The 22,810-nt window shown below is 52.0% G+C and overlaps 1 protein-coding gene across 3 annotated transcripts; it reads left to right on the top strand.

Moving 5' to 3' along the window:
• Positions 1-6,371: 6,371 nt before the first annotated feature.
• Positions 6,372-22,571, top strand: LOC307065914 (uncharacterized protein C19orf47; the record flags this gene model as incomplete). Of its 3 annotated transcripts, XM_079722927.1 has the most annotated exons (9): positions 6,378-6,421; positions 9,907-9,994; positions 10,108-10,222; positions 11,647-11,728; positions 16,044-16,181; positions 17,715-17,864; positions 19,234-19,304; positions 21,272-21,620; positions 22,295-22,571. In XM_079722927.1, the coding sequence occupies exons 1-9, from the start codon at positions 6,403-6,405 to the stop codon at positions 22,393-22,395; spliced, it is 1,113 nt and encodes a 370-aa protein (XP_079579053.1). In that variant the 5' UTR covers positions 6,378-6,402. The 3 variants fall into 3 exon arrangements, with proteins under 3 accessions (XP_079579051.1, XP_079579053.1, XP_079579052.1); XM_079722925.1 differs by lacking the exon at positions 22,295-22,571 and having other exon boundaries at positions 6,372-6,421; positions 17,712-17,864; positions 21,272-21,766; XM_079722926.1 differs by lacking the exon at positions 22,295-22,571 and having other exon boundaries at positions 21,272-21,766.
• Between the last annotated feature and the right edge of the window lie 239 nt (positions 22,572-22,810).

Here is a 22,810-nt window from a genome sequence, read left to right as displayed (position 1 = left end):
CTTCCTCACTGGTCTCCTTGCTATTCCTTAAATATTCCATGCATGCTTCTACCTCAGGGCCTTTGCATTTGCTGTTCTCTCTGCCTAGAATGCCGCTCTTCCCCCAGATAGCCATGTCACTCTCTCCCCTCTTCAAGTCTTTGTTCAAATGTCACCAGATCACCCTACTTAAAACTATAATCTTTGCATCCCCCAACTCCCTCCTAACACATCATATAACCTACTTCCCTGTTTGTGTACTGTCTCTTACCCCTGCTAGAATGTAAACTCCGTGAGGCCAAGGATCTCTGTTTGGCTCACTGATGTATCCCCAAAGCCTAGCCCAATGCTGAGCATGTAGAACATGCTTAATAAATATTTATTGAATGAATTAACTTGCATTTTCATTCCCATGTTGCAGGATGTAGCAACTGAGGCACAGGGGCCTTAAGCCAGCTGCCCAAGGTCATGCAGCTATTTAAGTACTAAATGCTAGAACCAAGATTGGAACCAGGGTGTTCCAGTCCCCAGGCACACACTGTAATGACTGTCCTACACGGTCATGCTAAGGCAAGCTGAATGACTAAGATACTTACCTTTCCACCTGGGGATTCAGGGTTGCTGAGGTTTGACAAAGGTGTGGTGAGACCTGCCTCATCTCTCTGCACCCCCAATTCTATAAGTCAAGGGAGGGTTGGGTCTAAGCTTTCTAGAGTCTTCCTCCCACCAAGCGCTCCTCGACTCTTGCCGTTGGCTAAGTGCTCTCAATTTGGGGGTGGGAAATCAGTCACTCCAACAAGGTAAGGAGATAGGGATTAAGTATTTACATGAGCAAGGTTCGTGATGGCTGATGGGTCGCCCCCTCAGGTGTGGTGATGTGGCAGACGTGAGGACAGCATAGAGATCATGATGTGGGACAGCAGGGGTTGGCTGCTGTGGCAGAGAGTATCAGGATACAGAGAGTGGTGACGACACCACGGTAATGATGAGGGCAGCTGGGGGGAGGGGAAGAGCGATAATGAGGAGGGGATGAAGGTGACTGGATGAGGGTGAGGGTGAGATGATTAATAATATTAGCTCAAATGGCCACATCAAGCTGGGCATGTCACAAGAATAAACTCGCAGGATCCTCACAATCATCCCTGACGTAGGTGTCCTTGAGTGCGTTTCACAGATGAGGAAGCTGAGACTGCAAACGTGTGATTAGATGGTCAAGGTTACCCAGATGTTTAGTGGTGGAGCCAGGATAACGGGCTCTAGTACCCGGTATGTGAGAGGGGACACGGGGAAATACCGGGGACATGAAGGGAAGAATAACAACTGTAAGGCAGGGTAGGTCCTTATGGGGAAAACTAGAAGCATGAGGCACGGACAGTGACTGTCAGAGGACGGGGAGGGATGGAGACATAAAGGATGAGGAAGATATAAGGGAAGCGTGAGCGCGACTTAAGGAGATGGTGACAGGAGGCGTCCGAAGGTGACACGGGGGTATGATGACGATTTATGAGAAGGACTTCGTAAAGGAGTAATAGAAACAAAAGAGGGAGAGGAGTGCAGGCGATATGAGAAGGCGACACGACTTAAAGGGGGGGTGACTGCGACATTTGGTGGCCATGGGGACTTAAAGGGAACGAAATCTTATCAAGGGGGTTGACGGCGACCTAAGGAGGGTGATGGCGACATAAGGGGAGTGATAACGATTTAAGCGGGATGCCACATAAGGGGAGGAATGGGGACATAAAGGGACAGAGGATGATATAAGAGGAGAGATGCATTATATTCGAAGGACGACACGAGGAGGGCAGCCGAGACGCCGCGCCCCCAGATCGCATATTACCTGCACTCCACGTCTCCCACTCCGGGACTCAGCCCCGCTCGTACCTTCTAGGCTGGAGCCCCGCCCGACCGCCCCCGCCGCGCGCAGGCGCACTCCGGCTAGACTGCGGGCCGGCGGGGACCAGGCAATTGCCTTTCTCATTGGCCGCGCTCCTCGCTAGCGTGGGGAGGGGAAGCGCCTGGGAGAGTGCGGGTGGTCACGTGACGGTTTGCCGCTATGCTCTCGCTGGTGGCTACCCGGAGGGCTAGAGCGGCCGCGGGCCGGTAAGTCCGGCTTCCGGCGGCGAGGACGGTGCTTCCGGGGCGGGCAGCCGGGCCGAAGGAGGAGGGTCTGACAGTTGGCGCGCCGGGTGGGAGGGCGGGCGGCGCGAGTGGGCGCGGGCCCAGAGGGCCAGGTGAGGCGCGGGCCGTGGGTGGTGGGACTGGGTTGGATGAGGTGGGGATGAATGGCGCCCGGGGTTCCTGACTCAGTCCTGGCGCCGCTGTGCGACTCGGCTCTTGACAAGCTACTTCTTTCTCTGAACCTCAGTTTCCTCTCTGTAGAATGGGGATCAGAATCTGGCTATGGCATCCTCTTTATGGGTTGGAGTGAGAAGTCAGCTCGTGCATGTCGGAGCCCCTAGCTCAGCGCCTGGCACACTGCTCACTTGGTTGCTATACTGTTATTGTTTGTATTGTTGATGATGTTTGTACTTGGTGTGGAAGATCTGGGTGTGGGAGCGTGGAATTGGGAGCCAACAGATCTCAGTTCAAGACCTAGCTACACTTTGTGGTAGTGGACCTGTGCCTTCACCTGTCTGAACCTCGTTTTCCTCGTCTATACAACGAAGGCTAATAGCCCCAATATCATAGAGTCATTGTGAGGATGCTGATGAAATGTGCGTGTAAACTCCTTAGCATAGGATCTGACAGTATAGAGCAGGAGCTCAGTGGATTGAGACTATAATAAAAATGATTCTGAGAGTCATTGGTGTAGATGGGACTTGCAAGGAAGAGAGGAGGAAGGAAGCTCAGAGACGGCGATAGGAAGAACTTGGAATCTGGAGCTGGGCAAATCGACATCCTGCCACTTACTATTTGATGAATTTTGCCAAATCCCTTAGTATTACGTTTTCCTTTTTCTTAAAAACTGATGCATTTTCCTCCAGTCAGTTCATTTGAGAAAGAAAATTTGTATTGCTTTATTAATGGAAAACTAGCATTTTGGCCGTGAGAAGAAGGAAAACTTAACCTGAACTCCAATGGAAGCAGAACGGTCTATTAAATGGTAGACAGAAACTGAAAGAATTGAAAAGGGAATAACTTGTACTATTGTGGTTCTATGTTGTCAGATCCCATGGACCCTGTTAAGTTATACTCTGTTCTCAGCTCACACTTTGCATATGACTGACATCAGCTTAGTGACTGTCCTACCCTTTTCCTGACTCGCTTAAGATTTATTTAATGCACATGTACAAAACCTACTGAACATTGTTCTAAGGGCTTGGCGTTTATCAACTCTTTTAACCCTGCTAAGCACTTTAAGAATAGATAGGCTTATCCTTTTTTCTTAAATTGAAGTATAGTTGATGTACAATAACTCCTATCATTCTTATTTTATAGTTGAAGGGAGTGAGATCCAGAAAGGTTAAGCCACTTGCCCCAGAGTCAGGGTTAGGAAGTGGTAAAATCGAGATTTGGAGCCAAGCCTTCTCAGGGCTTAGGATGAGGAGTCTGGTGCATGGTGATTACTTGAATTTTGGGAGCTGTCATTTTTCTATTATTGTTAATGTTATGTAATCTTCACTGTTCAGAAAGTCAGTGCTGGAGATGGGCTTTTAGTGGTGGAGAGAGGACACTGAGTCCAGCAGGGAATTCTGCAGTTATAGTGGGAGGATACCAGTACTTAGAGCCTCCTAGTAAGTGTTAACTGAAACTTTGCAAAGACAGACCACAGTGCCTGGCGCATAGTAATCCCTTGACCAGTGTCAATCATAGCCACTGACTGACTTGGGTTCAAACCCTGGCCCTGTAATTACTTGCCGTGTGGCCTCGGACCTGCCACTCTAATCTGTAACTTGGAGATCGTTTTTACTTTTTACTGCGGTGGTTGTGAGGAGTCACAGAGATGTGAACATATTCAGTGCCTGGCACGTAAACATTCAGCAGGAGCTCCTGCATGGGCATCGGAATCAGGGAGAACTTATTTTTGAATCCTAGTAAAGTGCTTGCTGGATGTGGCATTTGGCAAATGACTGCACCACAAGGAGTTGGTTTTTTCATTGATTAAAATGGGGCTAATTATAGTCCTCACTCATGAGGAGGTTGTGAGGCATCAGTGTGATGCCTGGCATTGGTCCTGGTGCATAGTTAGTGCTTGGTATGTGAAATGCTGTTGTTCTGTCTGACTTACTGAAGCCTCTCCATGCCTTGCTCTTTGAGAGACGTTGGTTGTGTTGTCTTTGTCCAGTGGTAAAATCCCGAAGGGAAAAGGGATCTTAGGAGCCAAGTACAGGGTGAAGTGATGTCCGTGGTCATGTTCATCCTACTTGGGAGTAAAGGAGAGAGCCTCACATCTGGGGGCTTTGGGAAGGCTTCACAAAGAAGGTGGCAGCCAAGCAGAGTGATGGAGAGCTTGCCAGGAGGACAGGAGGAGCAAGCATTCCAGGCACAGGTGACATTCTGTGTGAAAAGTGGGTGGCAGGGCTTCCCTGGTGGCGCAGTGGTTGAGAGTCCGCCTGCCGATGCAGGGGACACGGGTTCGTGCCCCGGTCCGGGAAGATCCCACATGCCGCAGAGCGGCTGGGCCCGTGAGCCATGGCCGCTGAGCCTGCGCATCCGGAGCCTGTGCTCCGCAACGGGAGAGGCCACAACAGCGAGAGGCCTGCATACCGCCAAAAAAAAAAAAAAAAAAAAAGTGGGTGGCAGGCAAAGCACTTGGGTGTTAGAGGGAAAGCTGTGGTGGGAGGCCGGGGGAATAAGGAGAACCAGCACTTCTAGAGTAGGTACTTAGTATACACCAGGCACTCTTGAGCGCTTTGTACTTAGAAACTCATCTAACCCCACAGCAGTCCTCTAAGGCAAATAATGTTTGTACCATCCCGGTTTACAGATGGGGACACTGAAGCCCGACTGGTGAAGTCCCTTGCCAAGGTCACACAGCTAGTAAGTGGTAGAGCCAGGTTTGAATCCTGCAAGTCTGGTTCCAGAGTCCTTACTCTTGTACTATCTCTGTGATACCATCATAATGGGGGGGGGTGCGGGAACGGGCAGATTGTACGTGATGGTAAACAGAAAGGTGCTGGACAGTGGGCCTTCTGCACCCTGTAGAGGAGGCGGAGGCGGGGTGGGTGAAAAGGATCAGAACTGGGGGCTGGAGTGGGTGGAGGGGAGCAGCGTGGAGGGAGAGGGCAGGGACTGAGAAGAGGAGGCGGGCCAGGTGGGCAGTTTGGGCCGGGCAGCACGGGACAGGTGGTCCTGGAGTCAGGTAGTAGCGAAGCATCAGGTGAGGAAATGATTTCTGTTAGTTCTCTTTCAACACTGCTGTTCATGTGCAGGAGGAAGTCTCCGTTGGGGCTAATATGTCTTTAACACCTTTCTGGCACCTTCTGATCTTCCCCAAGAGAAAACTGGTTTTCCATTTCTGCTCTGGGACCCCCTCCTGACTGGTGCCCCGCCTCTCTGCTCCGGCCCCTCTCACTTGCCTCCGTTCTCCCTCCCCTGTTCCTGCTGCGCCACGGACATGCCAGATGGGCTCCTGGCTCAGGGCACTGGACTTGCTGTACCTTCTCCTGGAACACTCTTCCTCTGCAAAACTGCACGGCTCACCCCTCCACCTCCTTCAGGCCTCTACATGTCACTTCAGAGAGCTCTTCTCTGACCACCCATTTAGAATCGCAAGCCCTCCCTTCCCCGGGCCCTCTGTGTTTTCTCCATAACGCGAAAGCCTTTCTGACACGTGATATTGTCCACTGGTTTGCTTGTTTACTCTCTGTCTCCCTGTTTCCCATGTCCCCACCTAGATGCCAAGCTCTGGAGTTTGTTTGTTTTTTGCTGCGCCTTGCGGCGTGTGGGATCTTAGTTCCCTGACCAGGGATCGAACCTGTGCCCCCTTCAGTGGAAGCGTGGAGTCTTAACCACTGGACCGCCAGGGAAGTCCTCAAGCTCTGGTTTTCGTTAACCTCAGTATTCCTGGCTCCTAGAACAGTGCCTCACACACAGTAGGTTCTCAGGAAAGAGTTTTTGAATGGGTGAATGGAATGAGTATTTATGGTTAAGGTCTTGGGCAGGGGGTGTCTTTTTTTCTGTCCCTCTCTTATTCCAGCCAGAAACTTGTGAGGTGTGTGGGAATGGAGATGTGGACATTTGCTGCCTCTGGGCCTTATCCGAGGCAGGAGTGATAGTTGTGCTGACAGCTCTGCCCCAGGCTGACTTCCTGCCAGCCGCTCCAGGCTATTCCTGGGCTGTGAGCCCCCAGCCCAGGAACTCTCCTCTGGCAGGCAGACAGGCAGCGAGAGAGGGACGGACACTTAGCCGGCGGCGACTCATGGGGGCTCTCCTCTTGTTCTCTCTTGCAGGCTCCAGGGAGCAGAGTGAAGGCGAGGGAGGATGGTCTCTGTAACCATGGGTGAGTCTTCTCTCTGGGGTCCCCTCTCCCCTCTGCCCTGTGTGAGGTATGACCTTGGTGGGGGGAGCAGGCTGGGGGAGGGAGGGCTGGTCACTGGCAGGAACAGCTGTGCTCCGGGGAACGTGGAGGGAGGGCCAGGGCCTGCTCAGGGCCTATCCCCCTCCGCTCTGTATCTTGGCCTGCTGACAATGTATTTTGGCCATAAAGAACTTCAGGCCATAAAGTCCTGAAGTCCAGCAGATTTCTCATATGACCTCTCAGAGCCTCGATTTTCTCACCTGTAAAATGGAGATAGTAACATCCTGGGACGTTGTAAGGATTAGGAGGTTATTGCATGTGAAATCTTGGGCATGGTTCTCAGCAAATGTTAGCTGTTTTTATTCTCATGAGCTTTATCACCACATTCTCTTCGAACTCTCTACTTGGGGATTGCCAAAGCACAGAGATTATTAGCTGGTAGCTTTTAAATTTTTGGAGATTTGTACATATAGAAAAGTACATAAAACATATTTGTGTGGTCATAAGAGCAATTAAAAGCAAACATCTGAGTGCATCCTTTATGATTCTATTTATATAAAGCACAGAAGCAGGCAAAATCAATCTATGCTGCTAGAAAGTGTTGATTGCCCTTGCGAGGCAGGGAGAAGTGACTGCCTAGGGAATGTGAGGCAGGGGATGCTTCTGGAATGTTGGAAATGTTTTATTTCTTGATCTGGGTACTGGTTACATGGGTATGTTGGTTTATGAAAATGTATCGACTTGTGTGTACTTTTGTGGGTGAAAATGATAGTTCAATAAAAAGGTTTTAAAAAAACACCCCCTGCCGATGCAGGGGACGCGGGTTTGTTCCCCGGTCCGGGGGGATCCCACTTGCCGCGGAGCGGCTGGGCCCGTGAGCTGTGGCCGCTGAGCCTGCGCGTCCGGAGCCGCCTGTGCTCTGCAACGGGAGAGGCCACAACAGTGAGGGGCTCGAGTACCACAAAAAAAAAAAAAAAAAAAAAAAAAGAACTAGAATATTGCCTGCCCCCCTGAGGGCTCCAACCCAATCATACACCCCCTCCCTCCTCCAGATGGAATAAACCACTATCTTCTCTTTGTGATAATCTCTCCTTACCTTTCTTATAGTTGTACCACGAATGAAAACATTCCTATGGTTTTGAACTTAAGTGAATGCAATCATGCCATGAGTTCTTTTGCGTCTGGCTTCTGTTGCTCAGCACAGTGTCTGAGAGTCATCTCTGGTGCTGTGTGTAGTTGCAGTTCTTTGCTTTGCACTGTTCTGTAGTATTTATTGTGTGAGCAGCCACCATTTGTTTGTCGATGCTATTGTCGGTGGATATTGCATTGTTTCTGGGTTGCAGACAAGCTGCTGTGAATCTTCTAGTGCATGTCTCCTGGTGTGTACAGCAAGCCACTCCTCTGAGTCCAAGACACACGTTGTGGCCCATATTAATATTTCTGAAATGGGGGTTCATCTTACAGCTGGTGCTTGTGATCATTTAACTGGCAGCATATTTTCCTCCTTAGTAGGACACGAAATGATGGTGAGGACCAGACAGAAGGACTTTTGCAGTTCCTTGACGTTGCTTCAGGCAGCTAGCTACCCCCAACCTATATGGTGTTTTTCGTCCCCTTAATAACAGCTTAACTGAGAGGCAGTTCACATTTCATACAATTCACTGAAGCGTACAATTCCATGGTCTTTATATTCTATGTTCGCAGAGTTATGCAACCGTCACCACAATCAATTTCAAAATATTTTCATCACTCCCCGCAAAACCTGAATACCCATTAGCAATCACTCCCCCCTCCCCCCTGCTCTCCCACCCAGTCCCTGGCAACCACTAATCTACTTTCTGTCCCTATAGATCTCTACAGATTTACCTCTTCTGGACATTTCACATAAATGGAACTATTGTGTGGTAGTTTTTGATACTTAGACAAAGGTGCCTGCTTTTGGCTAAGGGAACCCAGGGCACCATGCCTGGACAGGTGGATAGTGCCTGTGAAAAGTAGAAAAAGGTCCGCCTTTCCTCTGGGCTGGTGGAGGATATCCTGAGGGCATGAGCTCCTCACTTGCCTCAGGCCCAGGGAGACTGGCCTGTGGCTGGGTGGGCAGGGGCCTCTTCGGGAGGGGATGCGCCTGAGCCCCCTACCCCCCACCCATGCAGTGTCTCATCCAGAGTGTGTCTCTTTCCCTGCTCTGAGCCTCAGTTGTCTTATCAGCAAAATGGGCATAGTAACATCAAATTTCTTCTTATCTAAAATAGCATGGATTGTTGGATGTACTGTTATGTACCCTGAGAAAGATTTTAAAAAATGTTGCCAATTAAATTGTGGCACACCATCAATTGTGAGGTTAATCCTAGTTTCAGAGATATTAAAATTTGAAAAAAAAAGTTCTCCTTGGAACCAATGATCTTCTCTAACACCTGGCCTGACAGGTCAGGGTCAGTTTGAAGGTCATACCCAAGAGGCCAAGAAAGAACTTTGGAAGCAATAAAGCTACATGGATGGGGTCTGCCTGGTCTTGGCTCCATGTGTAGCGGTGGCATCATCATCACCATTATCCCCTTCATCACCATCATCATCATGATGGCTGCAATGGGTTGAGGACATCCTCTGGGCCACGTGCCACTTAGAGCCCTTTTTGTGGACTTTCTCTTTAGTCTGCACAATGACCAAGGACATCAGTGCTGTTATCACTAGAATGTCAGCTCCATGAGGAAAGGGACTCTGTCTTGTGCCCTGTGGTATCCCCAGTGCCTAGAGGAGGACCTGGTGTGTGCCAAGTGCTCAGTACATACTTGTTGAGTGTATTACCCTAGAGGACACTGAAGCACCAAACGTTACCTTGCCCAAAGTCCCTCAGCTGGGAGATGGCAGAGCCAGGATCTGAACCCATGCTCCAAACAAAGCCTATGCTTTGGCCTCACTCTGAGGCCGGGCTGCTTCTGTGTGTGTGTGTGTAGAGGGGGGTTGCTTCTGACACCCAGGGGTCAGCTCTGCAACCCTTCTTTCCATCCGCCTATGAATCCTGTCACCCGCTGGCCCCGCACCTGCTGATGGGGACCTGGGTGGAGAACCCAGAGTCCTGGCTCCCCCAAACCAGTCATTGGCCAAACATGGGGGGGGGGGGTGATTGCTGCGGGTCAGCTCCAGGGTAGAGCTGCAAGGAGAAGGGCAGTATGGAAGCACAGGGGCTGGGGGAGTCTGCTTCTTGTTAGCAGGGTGGCCTGGGGCGAGTCCCCTGACCTCTCCCTGCCTCAATTTCCTCACTGGCAAAATGGGGGCATCAATGCTGCTTAACTCACAGGGCTGTCAGGCCGGCTTAGTTCTATCGTATATGCAAAGCTCTCAGGCCCAGGGCCTGGCCTTTGATAAGCATTTAATTTGTGGGAGCCGCTGCTGCTGTGGTTTTGCTGCTGCTCTTCTCTAAGGAGAGTAATGTAATAATGAGCCCTGTCCGTGCCCCCACCCCCCAGCCACTTCCGAGTGGATCCAGTTCTTTAAGGAAGCCGGCATTCCTCCGGGACCTGCTGTCAATTACGCAGTGATGTTTGTGGATAATAGGTAAGGCTGCCGAGGGGACGGGGCTGAACTTGGGGAAGGGAGGGGAGTCAGGGGGCTGGCTGGCCCATCCACCCTGGCCCACTTGTGACCTCCCTGCTGACCTTCCCCTGCAGGATCCAGAAGAGCATGCTGCTGGATCTCAACAAGGAAATCATGAATGAGCTGGGCGTGACTGTGGTGGGCGACATCATTGCCATCCTCAAGCATGCCAAGGTGGTGCACCGCCAGGTGGGTGCTCCACTCGACCCCTCTGTCCCTGGATTTAGGGTGGGGTAGAGGGAAAGTGGCAGAGCCGACTGGAGGCTTGGAAGTAAAGGTATGCAGACTGGATTCCAAGGCTGGTTCCACTGTTTGCTGTGTGACATCGGGCATGTGGCCTAACCTCTCTGAACCTTACTGTCTCCACCTGTAGGATGTACGTAGGCAAACCAGTTTCGCAGGAGGGTTGTGAGTACTAAGTTCTATAACGCCCTAGGACAGTGTAGACAGCAGGCCGCGGTAGGGGCTCGCTGTAAGTATTATTATTACTAGTTCTCATCCTCCTCATGATAGTTATCCTTACCAGGACTCTTTCTCTGTCCCCAGAACAGGAGCTTTCTATGTGGGACCCAGTTGGTGGCTTGGCCAACAACATGGTGGTTCCATTCTTGGCCCTTCTGCTTACAGTGACCTTGGACTAGTGATTTCACCTCCCCGAGTCTCTGAAACAGGCTTTTCACACAGCCCTGCTGCATGGGGTTGCTGTGGCCATTTACCAGAGAGTGTATGTGGCACCAAGGGCCAGGCCTGGAGTGAAGAGCTCGTTTAGTTATGGTAGTTTGCACTTACCAAGCACTTGCCGTGGCCTGTCAGGCCCTGTCTTCATCCTCTACGACTGTGAGCTCACTTACTCTCCCCTCCTCTTGACTGAGGAGGAAGCTTGCTTCAGAGCTGCGCGCTCCAGCGCTCCACTTCACCGAGTGACGGCTGCTGGGGTTATTCTCGTCAATTTTAGTGGCTCCTCCATCCCAGGGACAGGCCTTACGTCTGTCCACCATCCAGGACGAGAGCCCGCAGCGAGGGCTTTCTCAAGCCAGGGGCGTTAGCTGAGTTATCACGGAGGTCACTGAGCAAAATGATTTCTTTAAACTTTTAAGTTTGAGACCAATTTTAGATTTATAGAAAAGTTCCAACAGTAGTACAGAAAGTTTCTGTACTTCCTTCACGCAGCTTCCCTTAATGTTAACATCTTCCATAGCCATGGTCCATTTGTCAAAACTAAGAAATGGACATTAGTAGTATGCTATTGTTAACTAAATTATAGACTGTTTGGATTTCATTAGTTTTTCCACTAATGTCCTTTTTCTGTTCCAGGATACCACATGGCATTTACTTCTCACGTCTCCTTAGTCTCTTCTGATCTGGGACAGTTTCCTAGTCTTCCCAGGTTTTTGATGACCTTCACAGTTTTGGGGAGTACTGGTCAGGTGTCCTGTAGCCTGTCCCTCAGTTTGGGGTTGTCCGATGCTTCATTATGATTAGGAGGGAAATGTTTTGAAACCTCTAACAGCTCAGGCTCTGATCCCCCGAGTTTTGCTCAGATATCTGGGTTCCCTCTTCCGCCAGCTCATGCCCCTGTCCCCATGGTAACCAGGCACCTGTTTTCTTTACAGGACATGTGCAAAGCTGCCACTGAGTCGGTGCCCTGCAGCCCCAGCCCCCTTCCAGGCGAGATTCGCCGAGGCGCCTCTAGCGGTGAGTCCCATGTGTTCAGCCCTCCTTTCCTTCATTCTTACACTCCGGCAGTGAAGGGGACACACCTGGAGTTTGCAGAGGTGGAAGCAAAGCCGTCCGAGGCTCTCCTCTCTTAGGTAGTGAGTGGCTGTATATACAATGGATTTTCGTTTGTGGTCGTTCCATTCTACACAGCCACTGCGAACACCGAGTCAGTGAACACTGAATCACTTCTCCCAGGGGAATCCATATTCTCATTTTCATCATCTGACCAATACACAACCTTATTTATGTGTGTTTCTGTTCCAAGACACCTTATTTAATATATGGTGTTGATTCATAAACATTGAACTCACAGCCCGCAACACTAAAACTCATGCCTGAACGAAGCTTATTGAATGCACGTATTTTTTCCATAAGGCACATCCCAGCCTTCTTGAACTTGGGACACTAGACAGCACCTTATCACCATGCTTGGGGGCCATTTTAAACAGCAAAGTCACTAACAAAAAGCACAAAGATTTGAAAATAGCAATAAGGAGACCGTAAATAGACTGTGGCACTAAATAGACTTGTTTACTAAGTGAGAACTGCAACAGGAAGGCAGAGCGTCACCTTGTTTGACCTCAGTTGGGAACGTGTGTTGGGCGACTCAAGTTTTTTGCCTCTCTGTGCATGTCTGTGAATGACCACAGAGCACCACGAGTATTGGTTTTGAGGTTACGAATAAATTTGTGAACAGGCGAATTTACAAAATGGAATCTGAATGGTAAGAATCAACTGTATTTATACTTTTCTTTTCCAGCAGTGTGACACTTAAAAAATTTAACATATGTATTAATTAGCTTTCGCTGCTTAACAAGCCACCACAAAACTGGCTTAAACACAGACTTTTTTTTTTTTTTTTTTTTTTTTTTTTTTTTGTGGTACGCGGGCCTCTCACTGTTGTGGCCTCTCCCGTTGCGGAGCACAGGCTCCGGACGCGCAGGCTAAGCGGCCATGGCTCACGGGCCCAGCCGCTCCACAGCATGTGGGATCCTCCCCGACCGGGGCACGAACCCGTGTCCCCTGCATCGGCAGGCGGACTCTCAACCACTGCGCCACCAGGAAGCCCCAAACACAGACTTTTAAAAAAAAATTTTATTGAAATATAGTTGATTTACAACGTTGTGTTAGTTTCAGGTATATAGCAAAGTGATTCAGTTATACACACACACACACACACACTCACACACATATATATCTTAGTTCCCTGATCAGGGATCGAACCTGTGCCCCCTGCAGTGGAACGAAAGCTCGGGGTCCTAACCACTGGACTGCCAGGGAATTCCCTATATATATATTTTTTTCCAGATTCTTTTCCATTATAGGTTATTATGAAATAGTGACTATAGTTCCCTGTGCTACACAGTAGGTCCTTGTTAGTTATCTCCTCCGTATATAGTAGTGTGTGTATTTGAATCCCAAAGTCCTAAATTCTCCAGCGCCCCCCCTTCCCCTTTGGTAACTGTAAGTGTGTTTTCTCTGTCTGTGAGTCTATTTCTATTTAGTAAATAAGTTCATTTGTATCATTTTTTTTAAGTCTGTCTGATTTACTTCACTTAGTATGATAATCTCTAGGTCCATCCATGTTGCTGAAAACACAGACTTTTATTTCTCATGATTCTGTGACTTGGCTGGTCACTTCTGCTCTGGGACAGCTCAGCTGATCTCAGTGGTCACTTGGCAGCTCCTAGATCTCTTGATCTAGGATGGCCTCCCTCACACATCTGATGGTTGGCTTGGTGTCATCTGGGCCAAAAGAGGTGACTTGGCCACACGTCTCTCATTATCCAGCAGGCTAGCCCAGGCTCCTCTACACCGTGGTGATTGTAGGGTTCCCAAAAGCAGCATAAGAAGGCAGGACCCAATGTGCAAAGCACCTCTTAGGTCTCTGCTTGTATAACATTTGCTTCTGTCCCATTGGCCAAAGCCAGTCACATGGCTAAGCCCAGCGTCAGTGTGGTCAGGGCCTACCCAAAGGCATGGACGAAGGGAGGTTGAACAAATTGGGTTCGTTTCTTCAATGGTCTCCCTCAACTGACATACAGAAAAGGGTTCCGATGACAAAGGGGCAGCTGAATGACTTTTCACAAATGGAGCACACGTGTAGCCTGCAGCATCCAAATCCAGAAACAGAAAAGATGACTGACATCACTCACCACCTCTCAAGGGTATCCACTGCCCTGATTTCTAACAGCTTAGGTTAGTTTTGCCAGTCTTTCAAACCTATATAAATGTAATCAGGTAGTATGTACTTTTTATGCCATTTTGAGTATCTTAAATAGTTTAAAATAAGTTTAAAAAATTAAAACAAAAATACTGATGGAGAAAATAGGCAGCTAAAAGAGTAGGGGAAACAGGCACAGATGGAAAAGGGTGGAGAAGCGTACCCCAAAACATTCCGGTCACTTGTGTACACTTTGTAACATTGAACACGTGTGTCCGCACTGGGAGAAGCAAAGAACAGTTCGTTGTACTCTGGCATCTGACTGCAGCTCAGCTTCAGTCGCTCACAGACAGAGCTGTTTTCCCTCCACCCAGGTGATGCTTACCTGGCGTGAGAAAACATCATACCCCTTTTAAGCAAGACCTTGCCCTCTGTGGCCATTGCAAGAGGCAGGCCCTCTCAACTGCTTATGTTTTGTAGCAGAAAATCCCGATCCTGTTGCATTTGGCCTGTCAGAGTGCTGTGAGCGGAGGCTCTGGGTGCAGATCCCACACAGCCACTCATCAGAAAGCCACCCCTGGGAATTCCCTGGCAGTCCAATGGTTAGGACTCGGCGATTTCACTGCTGGGGCCTGGGCGAGGCCAAAAAAAAAAGAAAGCCACCCCTATTGGGCTGAAGAAATGTCTTGGGAAGATCACGGGAGGGTGTATGCCAAATCATCAACTGCAGTGAGCAGGCCTGAAAACTGACCATTTCTTCCTGGGTGGTGGGGAGGGAGAAGGTCTTGTTGGGAAGGGCCAACCCCCGGACTTCTGGGTGCCAACAGTGCTCCAGTTCCTGACCTGGGTGGTGGGTATATGGGAATTGATGTTAAACGATCTGTGTAGGTTTGATGTATTTTTCTGTATGCTGTAGTTATAATTTAAAAAGTAACCAAGCAATATGGAATTATAATCAGGTGTTGAGGGTCATTATGGGGGACCTCAGGAGGCTTTGAGAGACAGCACATGGCAGAAAGAGAGAAGGCTTTCTTGGGGTTAGGTAGGACAAAATACCAAAGTCTGAAAGCCATTGTGGGGCGGGGGTTGGTGCTGGGCCTGCTGAGCAAGTGGTAGTAGCGTGAAGGTTCCCCCTCTCCCCTCCCTGCAGGGCTTCCCCAAGAGCTCAGCAAACCCGCACCCTGAAGCTAGCAGCAGCTGCACCTGGAGACACTATCCGTCTCCTGCCCCCACTGGAGTTGGCCCTCCAGTCTGCTCGCTGTAGCCCACCTTGCACCCTGGGACATCCCTTCTGCTCCACAGAATTCAGGGGGGCCAGAGACTGCTTTCCACCCCTGAGGGAGGTCACCTCTTTTCTTGCCCCAGCCCAACTGGAGCCAGACCCACAATGCCCAGGGCCCTGGCTGAGTGACCCCACTCCCCGAGTCTCAGTTTCTTCATCTATAAAATTGGTTTACAGTGGAGCGTGTCTAGTAGGGGTGTTGGGACTTTTGGTGGTGACCATGTTCATCTTTTCAGTAGATGTTTACTGAAGACCTGTGAAGTGCCAGAAACTGTGGTTGGCACTGGGGATACAGCGATAAAACAGACAGTGTCTCCTCGTGGGCCTTGCAGTCTTGTGGGAGAGTCTACCAGTAAACAAATAAATGTAATTTTAATGTCAAGCAGTAATAAGGGCAGGGAAGTATTCTCTGAGGAGATGCCATCTGAGAGGAGACCTGAATGCAGAGCCAGAGCAAGCCCATTGCTTCTAGGGGAGCTGCACACCAGACCTATGAACAGCAAGTGCCCTGAGTGGGCATGTACTTGCTGAGTGAGGAAGATCCTGGAGGCCAGCTTGGTGGAGGGAGAGGGGAGGGAAGAGCTCAGTGCAGGGCTGGGTAACTGATAGGTGAAATGTGCCAGGAACCCATCTGGTCTGGGGCCTCAGGAGAGGCCCCCAGGGCAGGGAGGGGCGGGCTAGTTCCTAGGAAGACAGGCCCACCCCAAGCATGCTCGTCTTGACAGTGCAGCCATAGGGTGCCTCTGGCTGCCCTTTCCCCGTGCGGTCCCAAGGTTGCCTTCCCCATCCTGACCCCCTTCCCAGGGCCTCGCCCCACTGGACTCTCTCCTCTTTCCTCCTGGCAGCCGCCTCCCGGATGATCACCAATAGCCTGAACCGAGATTCCCCACCCGGCACTCCCCCCAGGCGGCCGGACACCAGCACCTCCAAGATCTCTGTCACCGTGTCCAACAAGATGGCAGCAAAGAGTGCCAAGGCTGCCGGTGAGGGGACTCAGGCAGGTGGTGGGAGGAGCTGGGGGCAAATGTGGGCTGGCAGACGGTATTTGGGGGACATGTTCCCAACGTTGCAGGGTGCTTTGGAGGCCACAGGGTGTCCAGAGTGTTCAGACTTGGTCAGATCACTGCACCTCTGTGGACTTCACTGTAGAAGGGGGCTGGTGACACCTTCCCCAGAGGATGGCTGGAAGCACTTGAGATGGTGTCTTTAAGCGTCGTAGGTGCACTGCAGTTCTCATGCGGTGGCTGTTTCAGTCTTTTTGTACTTTTTATTTTATTGTGGTAAGAACACTTAACGTGAGCTCTACCCTCTTCACAAAGTTTTAAGTGTACATACAGTATTGTTGACTATGGGTGGTTCAGTCTTTTTTAACAGATGGTCACTGAGCCCCGAAGTGGTGCCCGGCCCTGTGCTTGATGCCTGGGGTCAAAGGTAAAGAAGCTATCTTTCCTCTTAGCGGCCAGAGGGATCCTTTAAAACCTTCAATCTGATCCTTTCACACCCTTGTCTAGAACTCTCCAGGGCTTCCCATTGTTCCACTAATAAAGTCGTCTTCCCCTGTGGCCTTACTGGGCCCTGCGACACGTGGATTCACATCTCGCTTGCTGCCTCGGTTCCCCTCCAGGCTCCTTCCTGTTGTGGGGCCTTTGCCCTGATGTTCCCTTCTCCCAGACCTTCTTCCTCCACAGACTTTTCCATGCTTGGCCGCTGTTCCTCTTCCAGTTCTCAGCTGGTAAGCTGGGAATGGGACTCCGGCCTTCGGGCTTCCAGGCCCTCCTTCTGTCCGTCACGCTCTCCTGCCTTTGTTGGACCCATCTCCACAGCAGTGATCTTGGCCCAAGTTGAAACTGAGGCCCAGGGTGGGGGCTTGGCAGTCCTGGCCCGCAGCCCCATCACGCCCTGTCCACCTCCATCACACGTGCCCCCTTTTGGCCCCGTGTGTCTGCAAGTGCCTCACCCTCCTTCTGATCTTTTGATTTGTATGCCATGAGCAAGAAAGTTAATATTCATTTCTAAAGTATTGAAAAGATGGGGAGCCTGGGAGGGACTGGCTCTCTTCGACTCAACACATTTGAGGAGAGTCTTTCTTTTAAATTGAGGTGTAATTTACTTATGCACGATGCACAGATTGTAAGTATATACCTTGATTAATTTTTAAAAAGTGATTACACCTGTGAAAGCACCACCTAGATGGCTTTTCCACCACCCAGCAGTTTCCCCATCTGAGGGGATTCTGGCTGGGCTGGGAGGTGAGCCTGCTGGGGGACAGAGGGCCAGAGCCACAGAGAGCCTGGGAGGCCCGCCACAGCCTTCTGCAACCCCCCTGTGCCCAGACCCCTGAGTTTCCCGGTGGTTCAGCCAGTGGCCTGGGGGGTGTCTGGGAGGATAAGGGATTCCAGTCACGTGAATGCATGGCGGTAAAGGGCACATGTGTGCCCTTTGCAGGGCGTCCAGCCCCCACCCCAGGAGAACATTCCATCCCCAAAGATGCTCACCACCCCCTCCTCCTCCAGCAGCCCTGGCCCACCGGGAGGAGGAGAGCTTGACTGGTCCCACCAAGCGGCGCCGGGTCACGGCCGAGATGGAGGGGAAGTACATTATCAACATGCCCAAAGGCACCACCCCCCGGACCCGTAAGATCCTGGAGCAGCAGCAGGCAGCGAAAGGTACTGGCCCCGGTGGGGACTGGGGGGCACAGACTGTGTTTCGCTTTCGCTGCATCTTGCAGGGTTGGTCACGTCCTACAGGCATTGGCCCAGAAGCAGGCTCTGATGGGGTCCAGAGGGCCTTGGACCAAGGGGACAGTGATGGTGACCATAGTAGTGGGAGACTCATCACTGCCTCTGTCCTCTTGTCCTGCAGTTAGTGTAGCAGGGCTCCTCGGTGCCTCAGCTGGCGCCTCTTCCCCGAGGGACCGTGGCACGGATTCAGTGCTAGCCTGCCTGTTAAGTGAGTGATTGTGCCTGGCTGAGGGCAGATGCCCAAAACAGTAGGAACCATCATTACAAGCCAGAGGTGTCTGGTTGAGACTCAGTCCATAGCTGGGATTTGAATCTGGTGGTACAGAGATGGTCTTCCTAACAGTGTTCCATTTAGAATATTGTAAACGTTCTCATGGAAAAACATCCAGCGGATGCCGAAGCGTGTACAGTAAAAACAAACTCTCTCCCCTCACTCCCATATCCCACACATATTGTTAACCTTTCCAGACCAGCATCTATGAATGTAAATGCATCTGTTTGTACATTTACACATATCTGGGCATTTTTTTCTTTTTAAGCACAAATAGCATTTTCCTATATGTATTTTTCTATAACTTTTTTATTGAAGATCTTTTCATCTTCTTCATTCTTTTTTTTTCTTTTGCGGTACGCGGGCCTCTCACTGCTGTGGCCTCTCCTGTTGCAGAGCACAGGCTCCGGACGCGCAGACTCAGCGGCCATGGCTCACGGGCCCAGCCGCTCCGCGGCATGTGGGATCCTCCCGGACCGGGGCACGAACCCGTGTCCCCTGCATCGGCAGGTGGACTCTCAACCACTGTGCCACCAGGGAAGCCCCTTCTTCATTCTTTCTAATGGTCGCTTAATATTTTCATAGTAGTTCTATACTGTAATCTAGTAAGCATTCTCCTGTTAATGGCTCTTTAGGCTGTTATTTAGGGAGAGCATTACCATTCTTCAGATTCTCTGAGAGGCCTATGGCCCGAAAAAGAGGGAAAGGAACCAGAAGGGATTAAGAACTCTTCCCGCACATACACTTCATGAATTGGTACTAAGGTGTGAGGACCAGAAGTGTCCATTTTAGTTGATCCTTCCCACATTTGACACTAGCCAGAAGTGTGTGGGTTAAGGTCAGTGTTAGCTGACAACAAAGACGTAAAACCTAACTGGGCTCAGTCGGTGCCTGCTTGGACCAGAGCTGCCTGGGGTCTGGGCTGGCTGTGTCGACCCCTCCCTGTCTGCATGGCGCTCAACCAGGCCTGGGCCCACAGGGCCGCCCAGCAGGCGCTGGCTGATGGCCTCGCTTCCCTCCCAGGTCCCCACAGGACGTCTGTGTTTGACCGCCTTGGCGCCGAGACCAAGGCAGACACGACGACGGGGAATAAAGTGAGTTGGAAATGGGGGAGCCACTGGGGACTCTCAAATTCTTGTCTTCCCTGGGTGTTGTTGCTGTCATTTCCCACATACATCTCACCCTGTCTCACCCACCTTTCCAGGCCCAGTGCCCTTCTCTGCACTGGTGGCTTCCCTGTCTGTCTTCTATCCCGACCTCTCTCCCGATTTCCAGCCCCGGGGGTCTGGCAACTCATGGATGCCGCCCTCGGACCCCTCCCACCACCATGTCCCCAAATTGTCCTCAGCATCTTCCCCCAAAGCAAATCCTCCCCTGGGCCCTGTCTCGGGTGCCCCACCGTCCCCACTCCAGGCAGTCTTGAGTCTGATGGGGCCATCTGTCCCCACCTGTCTGCCACCTCTCCCTGCCTGCGTAGGTCAGTGGCCTCCTAGCTGGTCTCTGCACAGCTCCTGTGAACCCCTCCAGCCCTTCTCCCACAGTGGCAGCATGTGCTGCCTCCAGGACAGGCCCTCCCTCCTCGCCCTCGGGAAACCCTTCAGAGGCTTTTCACCACGTGCTCAGGCACAGCCCGCTCTTCTTCCTCCACCTGCGGTCCCGCAGGCCTAACCACAGCATGTGCTTGGGAGACGCAGCCTGAGCCCATCGCCTGGCACAAATCCGTCTCTGCCACCGCCTGGCTGCGTGGCCTTGACCGTGTCACTTAAGCCCTTTGTACCTCAGTTTCCTCCTCCGTATAGTACCTCACAGCGTGGTCGTGAGGACTGAGTGAGGTATAGCTTCGTAGCGCGGGGGCTGCCTGGTGCAGTGGCGAGCATCTTTATTTATTTATTTTTAAGTTTTTATTTTATTATTTTTGGCTGCGTTGGGTCTTCGTTGCTGCGCGCGGGCTTTCTCTAGTTGCGGCGAGCAGGGGCCACTCTTCGTTGTGGTGCGCAGGCTTCTCACTGCGGTGGCTTCTCATTGCCGAGCATGGGCTCTAGGCGCGTGGGCTTTAGTAGTTGTGGCACGCGGGCTCAGTAGTTGTGACTCGCGGGCTCTAGAGCGCAGGCTCAGTAGCTGTGGCGCACAGGCTTAGTTGCTCCACGGCATGTGGGATCTTCCCGGACCAGGGCTCGAACCCGTGTCCCCTGCATTGGCAGGCGGATTCTTAACCACTGCACCACCAGGGAAGCCCTGGTGAGCATCTTTAAGTGGCACCTCTGAGTAACTCTGGTGGAGCTCTCCAGCCGCACATAGTGAGCGTGCCGTAAATATGATTCTTATTCCTGCCTTGGGGACTTAGACGGCACTCTTTACTCTCTTAACCGTTGATGCCTCAGAGAAGGCTGTCCTGAACTCCGAGAGGAGATGAGGCCTCCCTGTCCCCTGCTCTCCAGCGCTCCCCTCTCCTCCCAAGAACACTAATTAAGGCTCATAGGATCTTAATTCCCAGGGATTGAACCTGGGCCCTTGGCAGTGAGAGTCCTAACCACTGAACCTCCAGGGAATTCCCTCTCGTAATTAGAGAATTACTTGTGCTATATCCGATGCTGGGTCTGTTTTCCCCACTGGACTGTGAACCCCCTGAGAGCAGGACCAGGCCTGTCTTGGTCACCGCTGGGTCCCCAGCACTGCCCAACACAGGGCCAGGTATTGACCTGGGACTCAGAGAACGTCTGTGGAGTGAATGACCAAATTAGCCTTTTCTCTCACGTTCACCTGTAGACCTTTGCAAATGGTCTTCCCTTTCGCCTCCCCTCCCCCTCCCTCTTGATTCGACTCACTTCCACTCGGCTTTCAGATCTCATCTCTGATGTCCCTCTCCAGGGAGCCTTCCTCTCCTGGCCTCCTCCAGCTCCCTGGGCTTGCCCTCTCCTGACTCTGATCATTGTCTAGTGTGTCACCGATGGGTGTTTTTCCTGACTGTGAGCCCCGTGAGGTAGGCACAGATGAGGCAGCTCTCTGTGAATGCATGTTGAGTGACTAAGTGACTCACTTGTCCTGTCTCTGACCTCCACAGCCCACAGGAGTCTTCAGCCGCCTGGGGGCCACCCCAGAGATGGACGAGGATCTGGCTTGGGACAGTGACAACGACAGCAGCAGCTCTGTCCTGCAGTATGCCGGGGTCCTGAAGAAGCTAGGCCGGGCCCCAGCCAAAGCCAGTCCCCAGCCCGCACTAACTGTCAAAGCCAAGGCCACAAGCTCGGCGGCAACGGCTGCCGCCCCAACGCTGCGGCGCCTGGCTTTTTCCTCACGACCTGGGCTCGAGAGGAAGCCAGAGTCCCTATCCAAAGTCAGCATCATCCAGAGACTGGGCAAGGCTGCCCTTGTGCCGGAGGCCCAGGACAGCCAGGTCACGAGCACCAAGAGTAAGTCCTCGGCTGAGGTCAAGGTCACCATTAAGAGGACTCTGGTGGGGCCCCGGGGGAGCAGCTCCAGCGAGGGCCTTGGTGCCCAGATGGACCACGCGGGCACTGTGAGCGTGTTCAAAAGACTGGGCCGCAGGACCTTCTAGCCCAAGGGCGGGGCGCAGGCCCCTCTCCAGACTCCAGGCTCCATCAGAGTCTTCAGCGAGGGCGCGCTCACGCCTCCCTGCCGGCTGCTGGATGACACTGCTTGTCTCCCTCAGGCATTCTGCCAGCCTGAGCTTTCTGGGGATTCACCCGGTTTTTCTGAGTCTGAGATGGTCATTGTGGCCCGGCCTTGCCGCTCTGGGACTTTCCCTTCTCTCCCGTCCTCTGTTCTCTCCTCTCTAACCGTGGCCTTGGCAGGACACACTTTTCTACCTCTCCAAGTGCCAAGTGCCCTTTTCCTGTCCTCCATTCCCCATCCTCCCTCTCAGCAACATCTGCTGCCTCAAACCCTGGCTCCGGGCCTCCCTGTCCCCCAGGGTGGGTGTCGTCTGCAGGGGCTCCCGTGTCCCCCACCCCCCGGCTTCCTCGCTGCCCTCCCTCCTCTGCCCCCTCCCCCGGATGCTGTGACTTCTCTCTCTCCGTCTCTTCACTCTGTTCATTTCTTTTCTGTTTTCTGTCCCTGTGGCAAGGCCCGACTGTCCGCTGCGTCCTGCCTGACCCTCCTGCACCTCCGGCCTCCCAGCGGCCCCCTCGTCGGCGGCGGTGGCGTCGAGCCTGTAGAGACTGTTAGCCGCCGTCACTCCTAGGCTGGAGGGACCTCCCCAGACCCCAGGCTGCAGCTGGGGCACCTGCCTGGGCATCTTTTCCCCTGAAAGTCGGTGGCGGGTGGCGGGTAAGGGTCACGAAGAAGGGAAGCCAGCACCGAGAGAAGAAAACAGCTATTTTAATATATTTTTGTGACTTTCAGACTGTTTCCCTCCCCTCCTTCAGGGCGAGTCGCAGGACTGTTTTTCACATGAAGCACAGTGTGGGCAGGGCACCCACGAAGGGTTGGGCCTCGTCTCTGAGGGTCAAGCTCCCCACATACATAGGTGGGCCATGTTTTTGCTGCAGGCCCCAAGGTGAAGGGAGTCACGGTCATGGTCATCATCTAGTTGGGCCTCCTCCTCCCCTCGGCAGCCCGCAGGGCTTCTGTCCCGCTGCCC

This window comes from Hyperoodon ampullatus, assembly GCF_949752795.1.
Source record: "Hyperoodon ampullatus genome assembly, chromosome: 18".
NCBI classification, from domain to species: domain Eukaryota; kingdom Metazoa; phylum Chordata; class Mammalia; order Artiodactyla; family Ziphiidae; genus Hyperoodon; species Hyperoodon ampullatus.
This window is presented reverse-complemented; position numbering and strand designations above follow the sequence as displayed.